Raw genomic sequence first — 15,843 nt, forward strand, 5'->3', positions numbered from 1 at the left:
TAAATTTGAATTCCCAAATTTAAGCATTTCCAGCCATGAGCTACTTACCAGTGTTCTGCAGTCTAAAACCCAACGCTCACAGTTAACGGCTGCTCATTATGTCATCATCATATTTTCCATACTCACAGCTTTTAAAAACTTCTCCATTGAGGCTGAGAATTTCCATGTTTGGTATGAAACCAAGCCATGGCACTGGAATTTCTCTTGGTTGATGTGAAATGAGGGAAAAATCCACTTTTGTTTGGGCCAGAACAAGAGAAAATACTTTACCCACTAAAAATACAAACCAAAACCCTCAAGCGGACCAATAACAAGTTGTTAAACCAATTGCCTTTCAACACCTCTTGTTTCAGGAATTTGCTTCTGTGGGTATAAAATCCATTAATTTTTTTTCCTAGATATAATTCCACATTGTGGAGACTTTGTTCTTACTGAGCATTAAACTGACAACTACTTACCCTTCTCAATACCTACAGTGAGGACAGCTAACAATGACAACGGATCCTCAAATGGCAATAACACAAGATGTTCCACTCAATTCTCTTCCTATTAAAGGACACAAAAGTTTTAAGTTAAACATTTTGCTCTGATTTCCTACTTCAGGTGTCAGACTCTTATATTCCACACAGCATGTTTGTGATGTACACCACAGGAATCACACCGGCTGCTTTCATTGGGAGTTTGAGCTATGGGAGCTACCAGCAGTTTTTGATTAAGCTCTTGAGTAGCTCCAGGAATCAAACCAAGAAATGTCCCTCTTCACTGGTTAAAAATGGAGGGAGCACGATGCCTTTGGGCACCAGGCTTCACATACTTGCCGTTCAGTGTTAGCACATACTGCGCATTTTCACGTACATTTTCTGATACTGCTGGCGACACCTTCCAATAACGAAAATTCGTGAGGGTTTGAGTTCATCTCGCAACTCTGTTTTTAGCTCTAAAACAAAAACACACATCCCTTCACATGAAAACACACTTTACCACACTGCATACTCTGCCCAGTTAGCCCTTAAAAATCCAAACCATTTAAAATACTGAACAATTTGTTTTGGGGCAGCACACACTTCTCTGATGTTTATTTCGTAACTCGGATCCTGCCAAAAGATATTTTGTGGGTTGAACAATAAGCTGCAAAACAGATCAGCCAAAACTCATGTCAAACTGCTTTATTACATCTTAAATAACATTACATTTTAATATAGTATCTATCTTGCATCCAGCTTTCTTGAAGTACACTGACTTTAAAATTAAATACAAAAGGTGAAGAGGGATACAGGGCGTGGAGAAAGCTCTACAGAGTAGTTTCATGAGAGAGAGTAAGAGGGAATTCATCTTTTATGCCAAATCCAGGCCTAACGCACAATTACAGCACATTTTTGTACAGAATGTTGCAGAAAAAACAAAATGGAGAAAAGCTACTACTGCTGCTAGGAAGGAGCATTTCTGGATACAGTGAGAAGATAGGAAAGTTTAACAGAACAATCTGCTGTCCAAACACTGCTGCTTTTAACATTTTATTTGAAAAGAAAGCCAGGAAAACCTGCTCATTACAAAAATGACTCTGATCAGATGCAAAGGACTCATCCTACAAGAGGAACTGGCTGTGAGGAACTGATTTATAAAGAAGATGGTCTAGGTTCCCTCCTCCCACACCCCAGAATCTTTGACAGCGATTGTTTGAACAGGCTGTTTCTTTAAAAAAAAAAGTGACTTATCACGCTACTCCAAAACGTGCATAGCTTTGTACTTGAGTTCTTCATAGATTTATGCACAGAGTAGCAACAATAAATGAATACAGCGACAATGGTTACAGTTTTTAAACAGGTTATTTCTTCAAAGAAAAAACATCTAAGGACTTAGTCCAATATGCACTTTTTAGCATTTCTACAGCATGCGATTCTAAGAGTAAACCCACCCAATATGGCAAACAATCAAAAAAGGTTTTTTTTTGTTTAACTTAGAAAGTTCAAGATCATTATTTTCAAAACATTGATTTGTACATCATTTCATACACAAAGAATTGACTCAATACCCAAGTGTAGGATAGGTCTCTTTTGAAAACAGAGATTCCTGGTTGTTGAGACTTATAGGATAGTGTTAGGATATATAAACTGCCCTTCCGAGCGGACGAAACCAAAACAGATTAAAAAAATCAGTGTGGTGAAAAAAGAGGGGGGCAGGAGGGACCAAGGATTGCATTTGTTATCCATAAAAGGTGAAAGGATTCTTTAAACAAGCATTCATTACCTTTTACAGCATGTGCTTGGTTACCTTACTGCTTAACATTATCCTATATATGCCAAGTTTTGTGCAACAATTATCTGTGATACTAGAAAATAAAATAAAAAAATTAGGGACTAAATTTACAGCGTTAACAACCCCCAGATGCTCTGGGCTAGGACTCCCTTGTTTTGCTCAATTAAATACATAAAGAAATGTATTTAAAAAGGAAACTTGAAAAAAATCCTGCTACAAACATGACTTTAAAATTTGCAAGTGTGTGAGATAAAGTCCTTAACTTCAACTTGGAAACTACAGTGAAAGCTAACTGTTTCACAATTACGCTCAAGTTTATTTTCTGGTCATGCTTTTATGATAGTGTTTGATTTTTAAATTCTCAAGACAAAAAAAAATATGGTCCCAAAAGGAATGCACAATTTCATTTTGCTTACAACACAGAAATTCTTCTTGGAAAGGTAATTGTGCTCTTCATTTCAGCAACAGGAAACGGAAAAGATCTTGCCCTTTGAAGTTGGGGAGGATGGGGGTCCAAGTTAGTATGGTTGGATTGGATATGCTATCATTTTTAATTTTCAACCGTTGGAAACTTCTTCCAGTCATGGAGTCCGCCGCTCTTCTGACACACAGAAAGATTTGTTAAGAGTTGCATTTCGACCAACTGTAATCAAGTTTCAAGCTTTGCTCTCGCTACCCACAATACATTTAGCCGTTATCTCCCCATTTGCAAGAACGCCATTTATTTACCAACCCAGATTCAAAAGACTGTACAGTCATCCCTACCCGGAAAATAAAGTATGCCAAAAATAGTTCATCACACCAATGTAACTGCATACATTAAACAAATAGCCTTCTACAAAAACAAACCCTTTTCCCACCCCCATCAGTGACTTTCCTGATCTACAAGCTTGAACTACAAGCTTGCAGTATCAGTAAAACAGCACTGGAAAAAAGCATTCTGAATACCAATCAAGGACAAGCTTAATTAATTGGATACCTACCTACTGCTTCAGTTCCAGATCTTGAGGAAGCTGTCCCATGATCCTGTTGCCACTGCCATCCCATCATCAGTCACCCCTAAGCAACTGACACGGTTATCGTGACCAGCCAGGACACCTACAAGGAACACGGAACAAACACATCACGTTACTTTGATTTCATATTTTAGTCCAAGGAACACTGAGGCACACGGGTTTGGATTAGTCAACCTATAAATTCAAAAATCCTAAACAAACATGGTTGGAATTTTTAGATGGTTTTGGGTTTTTAAGCATAGCAAATGCATTACTCCAAAATTTTTCTTGTCAATACCCCACATTATGACCTTTATGGGTTTCTCATGAGTTAAGAAATCACAGCCCCCCAAATTCTGCTGACAATGTCATAGCAATAAATAGAGTATAAGCATGCATTGCACGTAGGTCTCAGTATTTCGTCTCTGTAATGATAAAGATCAGTTAGATTATATCGAATGTTTAATGTGTAAAATCAAAAGCTGAATTATGTCATGAACACTAGAGCGTTTTCCATCTAATTTTATCTTACTATGTTTGCAAGCACTTACAAGACAAACTCCTACATATAATGTATTTGTCAATATGGAGGTCTGCTACGATTCAATTAGAATACCATTAAAAAAAGAATCGAGACACTAAACAGAAAAATTAAGAGAGCCAACATTTTCCTCTGTCCCCTTAAATTTAACAGTTTCAAGGACGTAAAAAGAAAATCTAATTAAGTTCTTTCCAGTTAACAGCACTGAGCTAAGATATTCTTGACAGACTTAAAATTAATCTTTCTACATCACTTACACTGCTCATAGGACTCTCCTCATTCATATTTCGGGCTTTTCTCTTCCGTTTACTGTTCTCCAATACAGAACATGAACTCAGTTCTTACAAAAACTAGTATGTTTAAAAATTCATTTGGTAACAGAGTTAGTCCTTGTTCTCATTCTGTTCTGATGAGAATAAGAACACATTTGTGGCCTAATGTATAAATTTTCTCCTTTTTTCTAATAAAAATTTTCATTTTAAAGAACTGAAATTAAATAATCATTAATCTACTTGCATCATTGGTCATCCTAAAGCAGGTTATCACAGAGATTTAGAGTTGAGACAGGACTTGCTAACAGGTCTGAGCAATGACAACTCACACATTCAATATGTCAGGCTGTGTTTAGAACATTTAAACCCCAAACCGTTTACCTGCTCTATCAGCTTTCAGCGTGTCCCAGACGTTGCAGTTGAAGTCATCATAACCAGCTAGGAGGAGACGGCCGCTCTTGGAAAATGCTACAGAGGTGATGCCACAGATGATGTTATCGTGTGAATAAACCATAAGTTCCTGATCAGCCCGAAGATCAAAAAGCCTGCACGTAGCATCATCCGAGCCTGTGGCAAACGCATTGCCATTTGGGAAGAACTTGAGAGAGGGGAAAAAAAAGACACAATTTCAGAATTGATTCCTCTGTCTCATTGAATATACCATTTTGTACAGACTAAGTGGAAACCCAAAGCAGCAAAAAAGAGTATACACCTCTCCACTACTGGGATATTGGCAAAAACAGTGAAGTAATTAAAAGCATGTGAAGAAACACTATTTTAACACCTACTGTTTCTATTTACCACAGTGGATTTGAAATGGTACAAATTTCATGTACTTTCCCCAGCTACAAAACCTACTAAAGAAAATACGCCATAATACTACATCATACAGTACATGCTTATGAGGTGAGACGAGAGAAATAAAAAACTACAAATTGAAATCCCACGTCCTCCATTAAGCGGATACATACGCAGATGGCATTGATGTCCGACTCGTGGCCAGTGAAGGTTTGCCGACACATTCCTTCTCTAACATCCCACAGTTTGGCAGAGGCATCGCAGGCACCAGAAACAAAACACCGGGCGTCAGGTGCCAGAGACAAACTCATGACATCTCCAGTGTGCCCAGTAAATGTAGTTGTCTGCTGACCAGTTTCTATGTCCCAGAGAGCGCTTGAAAGAATAATTAAAAAGGCAAAATTCAACACATTTGTGCTCCATTAGAAGGTCTAGACAGCAATTCTTGTCTAAATCTGTACATTTATTAAACAGCTAAAAAGTAAAACTTCATAAAGTGTTAACGAATACTGAACTGGCTGAACTGAAGGGATGTCGAGGACAAATTGTTATCCAGACAGCTGTAGAGTTACTACAATAACTCCTGAGGCAGCTGTAGCCTCTTATAAAGAGTATCATTTTACCAATTCTTGTTTGGTTAGTTTTTAATAAGACTATCACCACACATTTTGAAACATTTTTGTATTACAAAAAAAGGTATATATTTAATAGCTGCTCAGAATCAGCGAACTAATAGATAGGCATTCGAAGAGACTGATGCCGTGTAGGACAGGTATTTATTAGATACCCTTTTCTATAAGAACTGCTGCTTGGGAGAGCTGTAATGCTTTTAAGAATCAGATATGATAGAAAAATCTATGAAAAAAGACCGAGGTCTTTTTTTGTTCAGAAGCTGGTATTTATTAAGACATACACCTACATTCTCCTCAAAAAACCCATCTGCTGTCACCGCAGAATATTTTCTAGGAGCTCTTCTGAATAGCAACATAAACTAAACTCTGTATTAGAAAAATCCAAATATGACTCTAAGTAATAAGTCCTGAATACTAAACAACCTTGAGAAAAGGCATTAGCCTAATACACTTATTTCTGAAAGCCAAATAGTTATAGTAAAAAAAAAAAAAATCTCTCGTACCATCTTCACACAGAAAATGAGGTCAGGCTCTTGAGAACATGGGCATCACTAACCAGCCAAAGCTAACAAACTTGAAAGACCAAGTTTTTCATTACTAGTAAAAGTGTGACATATGAACAACATTTAATCACATTGAGTCTTCTCGATAACTATTAGGTTTACAAAAAAGAACATTTCCTTCAATAATGGAGGATAGCTGCAAAAAGTCATTACTAACAATCATGTCAAAATTTTACTGCTTACCAAGTGGTGTCGCCAGAGCTGGTAACAATTTGATTATCATCCAAGAAACGACAGCACGACAAGTATCCTGAAAACAAAAGAAAGAGCTGACGAATAAAACCAGAGATTACCCTTCACATTGCACACTGCCCTGCTTATTTGTTGCTTCCTCCTCTCCTGAAGATGAAGCAAGAACAACTACATAAGCCTGAAATACAAACACGGACAATTTTTATATAGGAACCTCCAACATTTTGGACAAAATCTATTTTGGCTCTTTACAGTCCATGCCCAATGCAACCACTACACTAGCACAGTGAGACACTGGTAGCACAGCAAGTCAACCTAGACAGATGTCTGTAACAGAAGAAAACAAACTTAAGCAGCTTCATCAAACGGGGTCGATGCTGTTTTGGAAATACCTTACTAATTTTTTTTTTGGTAGTGAGTGAGGAGAGGAGGAGGAAGAAGGAGTAGTGCGGCAAAAGTGTGGAATCCACTGGCCAAGCTGGAGAGAAGTTCAGGTAACCCTGCACCAAACTTGGTAAACACCAAACTCTCTTAGAAAGTGGATTTGCACATCACTGCAGCCAGGAGCAACAAATGCTTATGACCTCAGCTTCTTTTGTTCAAAGAGTATCATCCTTAAAAAAGTTTTTTAAATGGAGGGAGAAAAAACCATTTAAAAACAGGCAGTATGCAGCTAAGGTCCTCCCACTGAGAAACAGAGTTGCACAACAAAATATATCTTTTTAATTAGGAAATCATAGTTAAAAGATTTTTTTTGTTAAAGTCTTCACCACATGCTTAGATAATTCTGAACAGGCACTCACCTGTGTGACCAGCTAGCTCACGGCTGACACGTACATTCCCTTCACGAGTTTTCAAGTTATAAATGGAACAGATGTTATCAAGACCACCACAAGCCACATAATTTCCAGAAGGAGCATATGCACAAGTCATGACCCAAGATGAACGCAGGGGAATAGCATGCACCTGAAAGCGATACATTAGTGTATTTCATCTACAAAACAACTGATTGATGAACAAGGACTTTCATTGCCATTTAAATCCCTCTTTGGAAATCCACTGCAAGCAATCAAGCTTCATATTTAAATAGCTGCCTCCTATTTCTTTGTCATTGTGCTCAAAGAACTTTATTGAAGCTAAACTTAAAAAAAAGCCAGTTCCATGCTCCTGTCAACCTAACTCAGAGGCAACGTGACTTGTTGCTAGCCCTGCTAACAGTAACCATAAACAGGAAAAAACAATCACTGTCATATGAAAGTAAAAGTAACCCTGAACTGCATGATGTGATTGGAGCTAGAAAGTCATGACCCATTATATGTCAGGTCGTTCAATACTTAACTTGCAGGCACCAAATTACTATGGCTATGCCTAAATCTCTGACGGTTCTTTTTGCGACATCCTAATTACTTCTTGCTCTCTGTCGATCAAATTTATCTGCAGTATCAAAACAAATCAAAACATTCTCTAAGATGAAATATTTTATTGTTTCACATTTTGGTGCACATTTCCATACACAATGCACTTAAGACTGCTATATTCTTTAAATGCAGACTTTATTGTTTTGGAGAAATCAAAATTTGGTCTTTGCACTATGAAAGTGATGCATCCAAAATCATGACAGGTAATATTACCTTCCTTTGTATTTACAATTGAGTTACACAGCACATATCTGTTAGTCTTACCTTGTTTGTAGTATAGCTGTCCCAAATTATAAGTTTGCCATCCTGGGAGGCACTAACTAGAAGCCTAGAGAGGAAACAGGAGGTAAACATGATCATTGCAGGAAGACAAGAACGAACATCTTCCGGATGACATTTGTCTCCACTACCAAGGCCAAGGTACTTGAAACCCCTTTAGTACAGTGCCACATTACCAAACTCAATTATTAGGACTACAAAAGTAATTTTGCAAGTACTCAATTTCAATGCTAAATATTACAGAAATATGTGAGGGAACACCTACACATTAACGCATTCTGACTTCAGAAAAATTTGCAGCCATGTAACTAACATCTCAATGTTGAAAACTGAGGGACAAAACTTGCACAGAATCAGTGCTTCTGTGTTCTACACACAGGCTTCAGATTCATCAAATTTGGGAATCTACACTATCAGTACGTTTTCCTTTTTCTAAAAAGATAAATTTAAGTTATAATATACCCAACACCCCTGAACTGTCAGCACTGCAATACAATGGCATACTCCTGGTTGCCCAAATCCTCTAGGAATTAGTGGTTCCTTCTGGTAGGAACAGGAAGAATGAGAGTCCTGTGCACGCAACTTTCCAAAGAACAGTGAAGCCAAGTGATGTGATTTTGTATCATGAGCACCCACCTGGAATCAGTCCCCCAGTGCATTGCATAAATTTTTGCCAGGTGTCCCCGGAGTGTTCTTCTAGTGCGCATTTGAATTCTCCCCACTGGGTCGATATTGGCTGTGATCTGCAATAGGAATGGTGTCATGCACAGAATTTTGCGCTTCATAGCTCCAGAAGTAACACATCATACGCAATTACATTTCAATGAGCTTTCCAGTGCAGACCGAAGTTTGTAAGTTTATTTTATGGATAATGTCTGCATAGTTCTCATGTCTCCATGTTACAAAATTCTTTTGCAAGCACATTTGAGGAAAGATCTCTGCTTCTTTTCAAAGGCTATCAATGCAGCTGAGGACTCAGATGAACAGATAAGAATGCTTCCCTCACATTAAACTCCTTTCATGGAATTACACCATATTTTCTTTTCATAAAGGAGACAAATTTTCATAATTCATGTTAAACTCTCAAATGCTTACCTGAGCCAGGGTGGCATCCGCGCATGCTTTCCTAGCATCCTGCAACAGAAGAAAGTGCAAGAATTCAGAAGTTCTGTATGTTTCTTTATCTCTGTTTTGTCAAGTTGATCAAGCACTCTCAGAACAAGGTTCAGAAAGCATTTGTTTGTCATCCAGAGAAGACCCATCCTAATTGCAGCATCAATATAATATGCTGTCTGCTATTAAAATACATTGAGCATATTGAGCATTTAACTTGAAAATTTTCTTCTTCCTTTGAGAGAAAGGTGACACAATTTTCAGCACAAAGACAGCCAAGCAAGGGAACGGCTTGTCCCGACAGGCTGTGCAGCCTCCATCCTTGGAGGTTTTCAAGGCCTAACTGGACAAAGCCCTGAATAACCTGATCACTGACCTTATTTTGAGCAGGGGGTTGCTTAACATTGGTCAAGATTTGGCTCAGAAAAATGTCAGTAAACGTTCATTTTCATCTAATCCGTTTTGTGCATTATTTCTTTAACTATTATTTTCTAAGCAATATTAAAGACAAAAAAGTAACGTCCTAAGGCAGTTACATGTGCTTGGCCTTTCTAAATATCCACATTAACTTTGACATTGTGAAAACATTTAACTTAATGCATCATTGCTGTCCACCCCCGTTGTCCTCAAGGCACACAGATGACCATCTGTACTGTGGTTTCAAGATCCACTGGTACAATACGTACTCTGATTTGGTTTTTCAGTTGCTCGGCCTCCTGGCGTAACTGGTCAAGCTCACTCATTTTCCTGTGCTAAAGGTGTGCTTCACTGCCACCTCCGAAACAACCAGAAAGCTGAAAGATGGGTGATAATAGTGAGAATTAGTAGAAGTCATCGCTTGAAATTACTAGAGCAGACAAGTCTTTTCAATCATCTCAAAAATCACTTGAGAAAAAGGCAGATTGGTTTATAAGTACTGGAATACAGGTGAAAATATTTCTCTGAAATATCTTCAGAATACGGTGCCACCACACATGAACGTGCTTAGCTTTTTCAAGCCCTGGTAGGAACAATATAACTTGGACTTATTCCTTCCCTCCAGGCCTCTTTTTTGCCTTTCTTTTTTTATTAGTGTTTTTCTGATTCGGTTTGGTATAAAGAGTGAACCAGCAAATAACACTAATGCTAGACATGACAGCCAGTATGAGAAATGTTGTTCTGATATCTGGATAAAAGGAGATCACTCACACACACTGTTCGGGTTTTTAATTGCTAAAATAAAATGTCTCCCTGAGATTTCCTGAATGGGTTAACATTAACATGTTATCAGAATAAAATTAGTATTTTTGACTGTTAGGTTGAAGGGAGGAGTTTGAGAAACTACCAATGGAAATTTTCCCTCTCTAAGACTATTTTTATAAACACTAGTAACATGGTTTTGGAACATTTTATTAGCCAGAATTGACTCTTTGCTATTAAATAAAGCAAATGCTTTGCTAGCAGCTTCAGATATTATTCTGTTAAGATTTAATCAGCTTATTTATCTTTGCAAGCATGTGAGGTTTGGTTTTTTTTGTAAAGCCCTTCCCAAGGAGAAAGATGAGGATAACTTCCAAACTTTTATTGAGGCACAGTTACAGAAAACATACTGTGAAGGAAAATTAAAGCAGTAGAGCAAACATCACTGCTGAAAGAAGTTTCAAAAGAGTTATTAAGACTTTAACATTCCCTCACTATTGCTATCTCACATAACCAGGCTTATCTGAGAGCTCTCTCCACAGCAGCTAGCATTCCAAACCAAGGAGCTCAAGGAACAGATGTCAGGTCTTGTCATATCATCATTTACAAATTTATACTCTCTTCTAAAATATTTTTGGATTCAGAGAAGGAATTTTAGTTAATATCTAAGCCCATTTCCCACTAAGCAAATACCAGCCTCTCCGGGCAGAGGACAAAGAACTTGGAGATGGCATCATTCCTATTTCAGAGAACAAAGTTACGATCCAAAACTTAGGCATTCTGTTCAAGGTTACAGCAACTCAATGACGGGATTAAGATAAAGATTTAGGACACCAGAATTCCAGCTGCAGAATTACAGGTAGCTACATTCGAGATTTATGTGCAGCTTTATTTAAAAACATAATAGGATGAATAATCTAATGTCAAAGTAGATATGTTCTCCTGTAATATACAGCTTTAAATAGTGCCAATTTATTTCTGCCAGAATTTGTGCACCGTGCAATAGAATTCTCCAGCATTTAAATTGAAAACTTGTTTGTATGGAACAGGAAGAGGCCTAAGGAGATGAACACTAATCCTGGGGAAAAAAGTCATATTGAGAAATTTCACTTCAAAGAAACTGAACACCGTACTTTTATGCTGGATTATTATTAGCTGTGTGACAATTAGCAGCTGAATGCACACAACTCTTGATGTCTTTCCCATCTGTAATATCATACATCCATATAATTAATTCATATCTTGAAGTCAGATACACTTTCAGAGTTACAAGTCAGCCCTTGTGCATTCCAAGCAACTACAAACTCTGAGCTGCATTTCTGACCACATCCAAAGAAATTGTTTAAACCAGATTTCCACATTCCCTTTGTAGTCTTTGTTGTTTCAACATCAACAGGAAGTTCCAATTCCTGCCAACATGACTGAACTCACTCAGGAAACAAAAATCCTAATGAAGCCAAGGGCATTAAAATGTAGGAGTTCTCTGAAGCAGACTCTAAAATTTATGGGACAACCAGACAACCGACTTGGCTATTCCTCAATTTCTTTTACACTCAGTCTTAGGCAATCCTCTTGTCTATTTTTCATCTACACTGTAAACCAGCAGAGCTCACTAGTATCAAGCATTTTCAAAAAAAAAAAAACCCACGTCTTTAAAAGAGCAAGAACAACAGATAAGGTCAGGAAAACATGGGAAAACATTTTTATCTATACTCACTCTTGATACATGGGAATTTTTCATACAGATTTATTAATATTACCGACACAGAAGTAACAAGCAGAGACTGTTCAATATATGATCTATGCTCATCTCAAACTTGCACAATTGAATACCATGAAATAAGATCTTTGGCTTCTCAGCATGTTCTAAAGGCATTTAACCCCACTTTAAGAGAAAGCTTCTAGGAGGAACTGTAAGCTTGAGAAGGATGATGCTTCTATTTCTGGGGTTTTGAAAGAAGTGACTAAATTTCTAAATCAAGCAAGCCTTATGCAAAAAGGTACTACTCAAGCTCCACACTCCTTTTTTTCCAACTTATCACCATGAAGAAATAGGTAGCAGCCGAACTCATGCTTACCTCACTCTCTTTTTAATACGTGCCTGTGTTCTGGAAGACAGGCTTCTCGAGAATAACACATTCGCTTGGCTGAACTCACTCAAGACCTTTCCAGAGGCTGAAGTGCTTAAGTGTCTCTGCCCTAAGCCTAATTCCCCATAATCTTGTTGACAAGGATACCTGGTAGATAATGCTCCTCTTGCTGGGGACAACAATACCCGTCCTTGCAAGGTAGTTTACTTTTCTTCACACTCCAAATGACCCAAGTCTCTAATCTCTCCTTACAAGTTACCCATAGAAGAGTCACTTTGTTCCTGTTTTCCACATGGGAAAATCAAGTACTGACTTCACATAATTTATTACTTATATACAATAAAACTTCACAATTCAGCTATGTCAAAAGGATTTATCACGGCACTCATTTCAAAGTAACAACTTCTGGTTTTGTTTTTCTCTAAGCTATGTGAGCTCTATTCCTTTGTAAGAGGAAAGTTATATGTCCATATAGGTTATATGTCCCTTATATGTTGAACAACTGCACAGAATCTTTGAACTGAACAGAAAGCCTTACGAAATCAAGAAAACTTCCACATACTTCCTGCAAATGGAGATACAGTATCAGATCCCAGTATAATAACTCTAATTTAAAGGGAAAGCTCACTGCTCAGAAAACAGTAACAAAACAATTCAAAGGCAAAAGAAGAACTCCAATGCACTCACTGCATTGTTACAATTATAATGTCCTTTCTAGGGCTCAAGCTGTTTATCCAATTAAGTCCAGTTACTGAAACCAAGGTATCATTAATATCATCACATTTTTATGTTGACCAACACTTGCTTACATTATAAGAGAAATGGGAAGAATTAAACACAGCTCATCCAAACATACATTCTTGGGTTAAATCCAATTCCTCTCTAAAACTACCTGGTAACAGCAATGAGACAATGCTCACTAAACACTTCATTATTTCATTTTCTTACACTATTCCTATTAAAAAAAAGAATAGAAAAGGATGAAGTCTTCCACCCTCACCTATATAGCCTGTCCTGTGAATAATCTCTAAAGACCTACAGAAGAGAATGCAGATTTGAAATCACAGCTATCATTAAGACAAATACTTAGAACTTCTGTCCCCTGATGGCCAAACTTTGCTTGCTTCAAGGTATTTTTACTACACATTACCACTATCAAAAAGTAAACTAATCCCACCAAGCCACTGTTGATGCAAAATCTGGTAACACAGAGCGTTTAAATTTCTAAGGTATTACCCAAGTAGAGTAATTTCATAACAAGGTTAGCCAAGTCACCTTTCTCCAAAATGAACAGGCTGCCTGATATTTGTTCCCTCAACATCTTTCCTGCTAATACACATCACTCCAATGTGTGGGAAACGGCCAGAAGTGAAATAAATCATTTGCAGAAACAGAGTCAAAACTTTACAGCCTAAATAAGGAGTTTGTGTTATGCCTACCAGACAGTCTCATAGCAGGTCATCCGATTAAACGAAGCCATGCTAATCTATTAGATACCATAAATCCTATTAGCGACATGCACTGCAGCTTGTACCTTTTCACAATGACAAAGGAATTATACACAACCCATAGTTAGGTCCAATGTTTTGACATCATGTTGGCTTTGAAAAGCTGAAGGGGTATTTGTTATTTAATCAGAAGTATACGTGACTCCTATTTAAACGATATTCAATAGAAAAAACAGTAAGAAAGATCAGAATTGCTTGTGGAACAAATTTGAGGTGTTCTCGCTCCCATTTACATGATCCAAAAGAGAAGACAAAAATTCAGGGGTGCCTTCTAATCCTTAAGTACACACATCTCCAGATACAGTGATCACCAGGAAAAGGTATAGATAATTTTACAAGTTAGAAATCACTGAAGAGGTACACAGGAACACAACATAAGAAATGTACAGAGTCACACAAGCTTCTGTGATACAAACCTTATTTGAAGGGAGAAAACCCAACCTGTAGAACACACACTGAAGAGCTCTAAGACATTGCTTTAATACACAGCACTAGTTAGACCAAAGTTTATATAGAAAATAGGACAGAAAATACTGAAAATATCGTAATGTTAGGGAGTAAAAGCAATGGTTTGTCCACACTGGGAACACTGTGCTCACTGTCAGAGACAGGGCTGGTTTGCTGTTTGCTTTTGAGAGACTGGTAAATATCTAGTAATTGAAAGTAACAAATTTAACTAAGGAAATACTTTCTACACAACACATGGCTAACCAGGAATGTTCCTCACAGACTAAGAGGCTCCACAAGAGGCAGAAACATTTGAAGTTATAGTCTGGAAGGGAACGAAGGTTTCACAGTTCCAAGAATATTAGTGATGCTAATGATTACACAGAATATAAACTCTGAAACTTTTGGGTTCTGTTTAAATAATACTGACACACTGAATAGAACATTCTGACAAGAGCCACTTTGCTCAAAAGAAATTTGGCCTTCTTTTGTCAAACATGGCGGATAAGTAATTTTTCATTCATGAGAGAATAACTGTTCTCATCATTTTATTTATTACAGTTCCCTGCCCCACTGAGATGAAACAGTGTCATCTGTGGTCTCCCTCTGCTTTCCCAGTTCGGTTTCTGAAAGAAGGCAGGCACTAACATCTATTATTTAGCAGGTTTCCTGGCCATTTTAAAATCCTTCCTGTTGACATAAAGTAGAAAACAGGTACTTTAGTCTTGCACAGACTAACAGCTAAAAACCTGAAGATAGCCACTTCTTAAAAATAGTATGAGTTTCTCAAGCACTAGAAAAAAGAAATTACCTTATTTCTCTACTTACATTTTCTCTCGCTACAGTAGAAAGCCAACTTCTGCTGTCAAACATGTAAATTCTGGGGAAAAAAAAACCACACAGTATTAGTACAATTATCAATAAATAACACCAATTTCTTAACAAATCTAGCAGAAATTAAAGTACTGTCAAAGCACAAACTATTTTTGTTAGCTAACTTAAAGAGCCAGCTTGTCTTCATGAAGGAAACGGGCATTGCTTTAATAACACTAACATAACCAAAAGACTTGCTCATGCCAAGAAGCTGTTAACATTCTTTTTCCAAGAAAACTCTTGCAATCCTTAGATCATTAAGTCTCCTACCCTAGTGATACAGAGGTCCATACTATTAGAGAGTTTAGGATTGCAGCAAAGCATTTTCTCACTCATACAAGACTAAGTTTCACTGCACTACAAAGTGCCCCCTCCAAAATCTGCATTTTCAAAGCACTGAAATTATTTCTACTCAATACTGTTCCTGAGGTATGCTTGCTTTCTAAGCACAGTTAAATACCAAGATATCTATTTTATCAAAAGAAGTTACATAAACCTCCTACTAATGAGCTCAAGTGAGAGCCCAACACTTCTTGATTTCTAATCCCTAAAGGTACTAAAAAGTAAAAAAGTAAAAATTGACACATTAAGTAACGCACACACTTGCAGTCCAGAAGACTGTAATGATTTAACATACAAACTGGCTTTGTAGTAAGGTGAAAAAATTCCACGTGAGAAATTTCAGAA

General features: G+C 37.4%; 1 protein-coding gene across 2 annotated transcripts in view; it reads right to left on the reverse strand.

The window, feature by feature from the left end:
- Positions 1 to 1,693: 1,693 nt before the first annotated feature.
- GNB1 (G protein subunit beta 1) overlaps positions 1,694 to 15,843 on the reverse strand; it is a 30,917-nt gene continuing 16,767 nt past the window's right edge. Inside the window, exons 3-13 of one of the 2 annotated variants that reach the window (XM_065650000.1) lie at positions 15,112 to 15,163; positions 9,746 to 9,853; positions 9,042 to 9,080; positions 8,583 to 8,689; positions 7,932 to 7,995; positions 7,053 to 7,215; positions 6,241 to 6,307; positions 5,036 to 5,237; positions 4,446 to 4,662; positions 3,240 to 3,354; positions 1,694 to 2,854 (exon numbers count right to left, since the gene is read on the reverse strand). In XM_065650000.1, the coding sequence (XP_065506072.1) occupies positions 3,248 to 3,354; positions 4,446 to 4,662; positions 5,036 to 5,237; positions 6,241 to 6,307; positions 7,053 to 7,215; positions 7,932 to 7,995; positions 8,583 to 8,689; positions 9,042 to 9,080; positions 9,746 to 9,802 (1,023 nt within the window). In that variant the 5' untranslated portion in view covers positions 9,803 to 9,853; positions 15,112 to 15,163 and the 3' untranslated portion in view covers positions 1,694 to 2,854; positions 3,240 to 3,247. Of the gene's footprint in view, positions 2,858 to 3,239; positions 3,355 to 4,445; positions 4,663 to 5,035; positions 5,238 to 6,240; positions 6,308 to 7,052; positions 7,216 to 7,931; positions 7,996 to 8,582; positions 8,690 to 9,041; positions 9,081 to 9,745; positions 9,854 to 15,111; positions 15,164 to 15,843 lie in introns of both variants that reach the window. The other variant, XM_065649999.1, reaches the window with a different exon arrangement.

The sequence above is a fragment of the Caloenas nicobarica genome, chromosome 22 (genome assembly GCF_036013445.1).
Source record: "Caloenas nicobarica isolate bCalNic1 chromosome 22, bCalNic1.hap1, whole genome shotgun sequence".
In the NCBI taxonomy this organism is placed as follows: Eukaryota; Metazoa; Chordata; class Aves; order Columbiformes; family Columbidae; genus Caloenas; species Caloenas nicobarica.